The 7554-nt window shown below is 65.4% G+C and overlaps 1 protein-coding gene across 1 annotated transcript; it reads left to right on the plus strand.

Moving 5' to 3' along the window:
• Positions 1-4677: 4677 nt before the first annotated feature.
• Dio3 (iodothyronine deiodinase 3) lies at positions 4678-6663 on the plus strand. The gene has a single exon (XM_021649726.2). It carries the CDS (start codon positions 4805-4807, stop codon positions 5717-5719), a length of 915 nt encoding a protein of 304 aa, XP_021505401.2. The 5' UTR covers positions 4678-4804; the 3' UTR covers positions 5720-6663.
• Positions 6664-7554: the final 891 nt, after the last annotated feature.

Here is a 7554-nt window from a genome sequence, read left to right on the forward strand (position 1 = left end):
TTTACTCCGGCTTTTACATGCTCACATCCCTTGTGATGCCTTCTGGGATAGAAGCTGAACTCCATCTGAACAAGAGTGGATACGGACACACGTGCGCACATGCACGCTCGAGCTCCACATTTGTTCCACGTCACGGAGATTCAATGCATTAAAACATTAGCCCTGCCAGAAGTAAAGGAACCTGGGACTCAGGACTGCTGGCTGGTGAGCCCACCTCTTTCGAGAGAGGTGCAGGGGTAGAAACACAAGAAGGTGGTCCCCTAGGCAGGCTGGGGTCTGTCTTGTCTGAGTAGTCCTGCATCCCAAGGCCAGGCAGTACCCTGCTGGCAACGGGTGTTACTCCTTGTCCAGTCCCCCAGAGCTGGCAGAGTACCAGAGAGCACAATGGATGCTTGCTTGTGCCAGGACCAAGTGAGAGCCTAGGTTAGGCTGCAGAGTGGGGACAGGGCCTTAAGTTAAGACAGAAAAGGCCAGGTAAGACAATATTGGATGCAAATGTCCAGAATGCGAGGCCAGTGGGATTTTACAAAAGCCCCAGAGGAGCAGACAAGAGCAGGGCAAGGTCTTCCAAGGTTTCTAGAACCTTCTGCGCTTGTGGAACAACAGCATGAAGAAGGCATTGGCAAGATGCTTAGACCCCAAATCTCCTAAACACCCTGTCTCCTCGGGGTGTTTCTGTGCCCACCTTAGCTGGCCTGGGTCAGAGGTGGGCAAATGTGCAGAGAAGACCACTCTCAAAGGCTGAAAGGCTTAAGCACTCCCTTCAGAGGATGCATTACCTAGAAAGATGCTCAGCCTGGAAAAGAGAAAGGTAAAGTGGGCAGGGGAAGGGCGTGTTCATTAGAGGCCACACCCAAAGGGGGATGTTCCAGGGAGCAGTTCCTACTTGACCTCACTTGGCCCTGCTGCCACCAACATGTCCTACCTTGCTGCTTACCACTGCCAGGTGCAGAAGGGCAGAACGACACATCTTGACATTCTTCCCAAACCCAGAGTTTTCAGTAAGGCCACACTGCACGCTGCACGCGTTACTCATTGCACGAAGCTTTATTGGGCACCTCCCAGCAGCCACACCAGGGGAGCCCAGCTGGGCCACCCTGGGAGGGGCAGACACAGAAATGTATCCGCTGAATAGGCCACTGGCCACCGAGGAAGAACAGGCCAGGAGAAGGGTGTGTGCTGCTTCAAGGAGAGTCCCAGCGGGAAGGCTGGGTCCCCTTTATGGGGAAGGGTGGGACAGGTCAGAACAGGGCTTTGGAAGCAAATGCAGATTATGGGGACCTGAAGGAAAGAGAGGGTCAGCAGGAACACCATGGGTGGAAGTTCAGAGGGAGGAAAGCCCCTGGAGTGTCCAGAGGCCAGTGCAAGGGGAAGCAGACCAAGAATGACAGGAGTGATATCCAAGGAGAGCTGAGCCCCTCCAGCCAGGTCATGAGATTGGGTCAGACCCAGAGCACAGGACTGTCACTCTCCAGACTCCTCTCAAGTGTGGGGGCTCAGCCATCTTTTCCGAGTGCCTAGGAGATACACCTGCTGGGAGACGCGGAAACCACTGGCACTGCCCACCAAGCTCCATGGGTCTCGGACAGCCGTGGGGAAAGGAAGGAGACCACGCCTGTTAGACCCACCCACCAACCCCACCAGAGGCTGGGAGGTGTAGGGGTTAATGCCAGGCCCTCTGCGCACCCCTTCACTGGTAGACCACTGTGACCCAGATCTTGGGAGTGGAAGGCTGACCTTGCCCAGCCCTCCCCAGTCATGCCAGGGGCTTGCCCCTCCCCCAGGCTGTTCCAAGATACCCAATGGACCCCATCCAACACATCCCTCCTTTTCTCTCCCCTGCCCGCCCTCTGCTGGAGCCTGGAAAGGGCAGGCAGAAGGACCCGCCAGGGCCCTTGAGACATGAAATGCACCCCAACTTGTGTGCTTTTCCAAGTTTGCCAGGTCCCCTGAGGCCTAAGCCTCCCATGGATTTCAGATGTGTCTTGGCCTTGGGCCGGCATTCATGCTCTAGACAAGTAGGACAAGCCAGGACAGTCTAAGCAACTGGTAGAAAGAGTGAGAGCAACAGCTCTTTGGGGGTGCTGTCCTGAAGGGCAGTGGGGAGAGAGGGCTGGAGAGGAGAGGTGAAGAGGGACAGAAGCAAGAAGTGGGGAGCATCGCACTAGGAGCTGTCAAGCCAGGTGTGTGTCCCAAAAGCCGGAATCCTCTCCCGTACCTTGGGTCTTTCTCACCTGTGCAGGAGGCCAGGGGTCGGAGGGGCCTGGGCGCTTCATCCAGTACTCTGGGGTCCTGAGGTGTGGGGTGCAGTCCGCTTCCCACACAACAGCAGCAGCTGCCCAGGAAGGCTGACGGCTGCCTTCCCAGGTGTCCCACGTCAGGAAGGAGCGGTGATCAGGTGTGACTGCTGCCACAGGGCAGGACCAGGAGGGCTGGACGGGCTGCCAAGGACACCCAGACACACGTGTCCGCACCCCAGGCGGCCTTTCCAGAGGCTGAACGTAAGAAGCTAAGAAGCGGAGGGCTTGCCTCAAATCCCTGTCCCAGGTCCTTACAGGAAGGAGCAGGACAGGCCTCCTAGACTGGAGTCGCCCAGAGATGAGGGAATCTTGGGCTGAAGAGAACGATCTCTCGCCCTACACAAGACGGGGCCTCAGAAGCCCCCAGTCTGCTCCTCAGGCTCTCGAGCGAGTGTCTCTTCTCACTCTACCACCCTAGTCCAAAAGAGAAGACAGGGGAGGGTCTGCCAGCTCCGAGGAGCCCAGCTCGGGGATAGAACCAAGAGCCGAACTCCCAAGTGAAGCGCCTCCAGGCAGAGTTCCCCAGCCTACCCGAAAGACCCTGCAGAGGGTGCAGGAGCGGTGGAGGGGTCCTCTGGCTCCCCTCAGCTGGGGAGGGCTGGGTGTCCAGCCTGCCCCACCGAGCAGGGGGAGGGGAGCACTCCCACAGGTCCCCCGCTCTCCTGGCACAGCACACCCCAGCTGCTCCGGCCGCGGGTCCAGCGAGGGGCTCCCCGGGAGGGGCGTCCCGCCAGGACGGTGGGAACCCACCTGCGCGCCCTCTGGGTCACCTGTCCCGGAGGTCGCCTCCTCCGGCCAAGTTCCGCGGCTAAAGGAACGACGCGCGGCCGCGCCCCCCTCCCTCCCCGGACGCCCCGAGAAAGTTCGGCGTCCACGCTCTCCCGGGGTGGGGGGCGGCACGCCGGCCGCGAGCGGTGGGAGCCGCGCTCTCCGGCCAGGGTCCGGCAGCGGCCCGGGAGGCCCAGGAGGCGCGGCTCCCAGGCGCAGCCTTCGGGACTGAGGCCTCGCCCCGGGGCGGGGGCGGGAGGGCCACGGTGGGCCGCGGCGAAGCGGGGCGCGCTCGGGGTGCCGGGGAACCCGGGTCCGGGCGCCTCCCGGGCCGCCGCCGCCAGGCCCAAGCGGCCGAGGGCAGCGCACGCGCGCCAAGACGGCCGGGCAGGCTCGGCGGCCGCGGCCCTCCGGAGCCCGTGCCGCGGGGACTTGCCCCGCACCCCCGCCAGGAAAAGCCTCGGCGCGCGCCTCCCCTGAGAGTACGCACTTGCCGCGTCCCGGCGCCTCCGCGCCGAGCCGGGCCGCCGCGCTCCGGGCTCGCGAAGGTGGCTGCGTTCGGGCGCTCCAGTCTCGACGTTCCCGGGGCGGAGAGCGACGTCCGGGGACGAACGGGACGGGTGCGCCCGGCGGCCGGGGCTACGCCGGGCGAGGCGAGCGGCGGGAGGGGAGCGCTCCCGCGTTCGGGCAACAGCTACCCCTAGTGGGAGAGCCGCCCGGGCCGGCGCCGCCCCGCGCCCGCTGCCCCGCGCCCGCCGCCCCGCGCCCCGCGCCCGCCGCGCCCCGGGGCCGCCCCGGGCCGAGGCCCCGCGGCGCCCGCGCCCGCCCCCCGGGCCACCCGAGCCGGGAGCCCGGCCGCCCGCCGGCCCTGCCCTCGGCGCCTCCCGGCCGGAGCCGCGGGACCGCCGGCCCGGGGGCCGCGGCGAAGGCGCCCGGCGCGAGCGCGATGGGACGGGGCGGGCGCGGCGCGGGCCGGGGCGGCGCGCGGCGGGCTCGGGCCGCGGCGGGGGGCGCGGAGCGCGGTGTGCGTGGCGGGGCGGTGCGGGGGGCGGCCGTGTGCGAGGCGCGAGTGTGAGCGCGCGCGGGAGGCGGGCGGACGGGCTGCGGCAGGCAAGCGGCGCCCGCGGGCGGGCGAGCGGCGCGGGCGGCGGGAGCCCAAAGTTGCCTCCTCGCGGGCCCGCGGCCCCGGCGGGGGCTACGGCCCGGGCCCGGCCGAGCGGCGCCCGCGGTCCCCGGGCAGCGACCCCGCACGAGCGGCGGCGGCGTGGGCGGAGTTGGCGGCGGCGGCGCGCGGGAAGCGAACCGGAGCTCCGGCGCGGCGCGGCGGCCGCCGGGGAACTCGGCTCAGGTGCGCGGCGAGGGGGGCGCGGGCCGGGAGCCGCCCGCGGGGAGCCGGGAGGTGCGAGGCGCTCGCGCAGGCTAGCCCGCTGCCGCCGCGCACTGCCCTGCCCCGGGATCCCGCTCGCGCGGTCCCCGGCCGCGGCGGCTCTGGGGTCCCCCGCCCCTGGGAGCCGGCTGCGGGGCTCGGGCCCGCCCCTGCCAGCCCCGGGACGCCCCGCTCCACCCTCGGCCAGCCCGCGCCCGCCCCGGACCCGGGGTTTCTGGGGCCTTGGCCGCGCCCCTGGGTGATCCCTCAGGGCTCAAGTTGCAAGGGGGCGGGCCCCGGCCGGAGGTGGAGTCTCCCGCCAATTCAAGCTTTAGCTATAAATTGAGCTCCCTAAGCCACCGCAGGCCAGATGCCGCGGCAGGCCGCCTCGCGGTTGGTGGTCGGAGGAGGTGAAGGGCCCCCAGGGGCCTCGGGGCCCGCGGCCACCATGCTCCGCTCCCTGCTGCTTCACTCTCTGAGGCTCTGCGCCCAGACCGCCTCGTGCCTCGTGCTCTTCCCGCGCTTCCTGGGCACGGCCTTCATGCTCTGGCTTTTAGATTTCCTGTGCATCCGCAAGCATTTCCTACGCCGTCGACAACCCGAGCACCCCGAGCCCGAGGCAGAGCTCAACAGCGAAGGCGAGGAGGTGCCCCCCGACGACCCGCCCATCTGCGTATCGGACGACAACCGTCTGTGTACCCTGGCCTCTCTCAAGGCCGTGTGGCATGGCCAGAAGTTGGATTTCTTCAAGCAGGCCTATGAGGGTGGCCCAGCGCCCAACTCGGAGGTCGTCCGTCCTGACGGCTTCCAGAGCCAGCGCATCCTTGACTATGCCCAAGGGAGCCGCCCGCTCGTGCTCAATTTTGGCAGCTGCACCTGACCACCGTTCATGGCGCGAATGAGCGCCTTCCAGCGCCTGGTCACCAAGTACCAGCGCGACGTCGACTTCCTCATCATCTACATAGAGGAAGCCCACCCGTCCGACGGCTGGGTCACCACAGATTCCCCCTACGTCATCCCCCAGCACCGCAGCCTGGAGGACCGGGTGAGCGCAGCAAGAGTGCTGCAGCAAGGCGCACCTGGCTGCGCCCTGGTCCTGGACACGATGGCCAACTCCAGCAGCTCCGCCTACGGTGCCTATTTTGAGCGTCTCTACGTCGTCCAGAGCGGCACCATCATGTACCAGGGAGGCCGCGGCCCCGACGGGTACCAGGTGTCCGAGCTGCGCACTTGGTTGGAACGCTATGAGGAGCAGTTGCATGGCCCCGGGCCACAGAGATTCTAAATAACTGAGGGACACGTGGCTGAGCCTGGCGGGCTGGGTCTTCGGGCCTGGGAGGCCCATACGCAAGCGCTCCAAAGGAGTCAAGGTTGTTGGGGTCCCCGTGACACAGACGCGCACACCCACAGAACTCAGGCTGAGTCTGGCGCTCAGCTACCTAGAGACTTTCACCCTGGAGACTGTGCTCTAGTGACTCCCTTTTGTACCTTTCTGGCTTGCTCTCAGGAGCGTTACTGTGGCTGGAACTGGCAGCTTTGTCCCTGCTGGACTTCCTGACACCTGCTCCCAGCGCTCCTTCAGCAAAGTGCGATGGTCCCCAGCATCCCACAGCTCAGACTTGTTGACCACGCCCGCGCGCCCTAGGCGCAGCTGGGTTCCAGCAGCGCCACAGGCTCTAGCTAGTTGCCTGGCACCCACCTGTCGCGCGAGCGCGCGCGCGCAGGGAGTCCTGCTGCTTTTGTGTTTATTTCTTATCCCTGGGTTGGGGGAGGGGCTCGGGATAGGGCAGGGTGGGCAGGGTACTTTCCCTCTCTAGCTTTGGGAGCGCTGGAGCTTGGCTGCTGATGACGAGCCGTCTCTAACTGGGCTTGACCACGGGTCGGCTCTGAACTGCAGGAGGGCTGGAAACAGCACCTGAAGTAAGAGGGGAAGAGTGCGCTGGGTCCCACGGGGAACCGTCAAAGACGGGGTAGAAGAGGGACATGGTAAGGGTTGGGTTTGGGGAGCAAAGGACTTGGCTTGGGCCAAGAAGCAGGGCCCCAGAGGGAGGCTAGGACTTCTTGGAGAAGTGAGATGAGTTCAAAGACACGGAGATGGGGAAGAGCCTGGAAGTCCCGGGCAGAGAGCGCACGGGTTGTGGGGCGGGGTGAAGACAAGTCAGTGACTCTGGTGTTGGAAACATTCCTTGTGTATAGACGTTTAAGCTTCAGTATTAAAGACTTGAAGGGAGTTGCTCTGATTGCCTTTGGTCTGTTTATTTTCTCGTGTCTCCGAAAAGAAAAAATAAAATTAAACACAAATTCCCCTCTTGCACCCCCATAGTGGCTCCGGGGGAAAGTAGGGCGGGAAAGAGCCCAGGCCCTGCAGTGGGGAAGCAGAAGATGGAGGGGGTGGAAGGGAGTTGCCGAGTTTCCCTGGGACGGCAGACACGTGTACACCTGCCACACCCCGAAGAGAACTTCGAGCCAGAAGATGACCCAGGATGCAGAAACCCATGAGGAGACTTGCTGAAGCAAGGTGGTCCTCATCTGCCTCCGAGAGAGACAGACAGCCAGAGAGGGAGACGGAGCGAGAGTAGGGCAAGTACAGCCCCGTCTAACTTCGCCCAGCTTTGGATGGTTCGAGGAGACCGTGCTGTGCAGGTCCAAAGAGACTCTGAACCTCCAAGGGCGAGGTTTCCGCCCCCTGGGTTGCCCGCTGGGTTACACCTGCGGGACCGTCTCCCTCCATTCCTTCAGGTTGCTGGGAGGAGTCCCCAGAGAGGCACAGGAGGCACCGTGACTCCCTCACTCAGGCAAAGCTTCCACAGCTGGGTGGGGGTGCATGGGGTGTGCCCGAGCCCGGAACGCCCCTCCTCCCTCTTACCAAGCCGCAGCCAAACCTCACTGCCGCCCACCCCTCACCCTGCCTGAGGGTGGGAGGCAGAGAAGGAGGCGAGGAGGATGGAAAAGCCCGGGGGCGGAGCAGGGTGGGGAGGGAGGTCGCGGCGGCTGGCACCCATCCCTGTGCGGTCGTGGCCAGGCGCTCTCGCTCAAGGCTCGCCCTCGATCTTTCCCCTTACAGTTCCCGGCCTGAGCGGAAAGGGGCTCCCAGGACGCAAGAGATCCGCGCGCCCAGCC

The sequence above is a fragment of the Meriones unguiculatus genome, chromosome 7, assembly GCF_030254825.1.
Source record: "Meriones unguiculatus strain TT.TT164.6M chromosome 7, Bangor_MerUng_6.1, whole genome shotgun sequence".
Lineage (NCBI taxonomy): Eukaryota > Metazoa > Chordata > Mammalia > Rodentia > Muridae > Meriones > Meriones unguiculatus.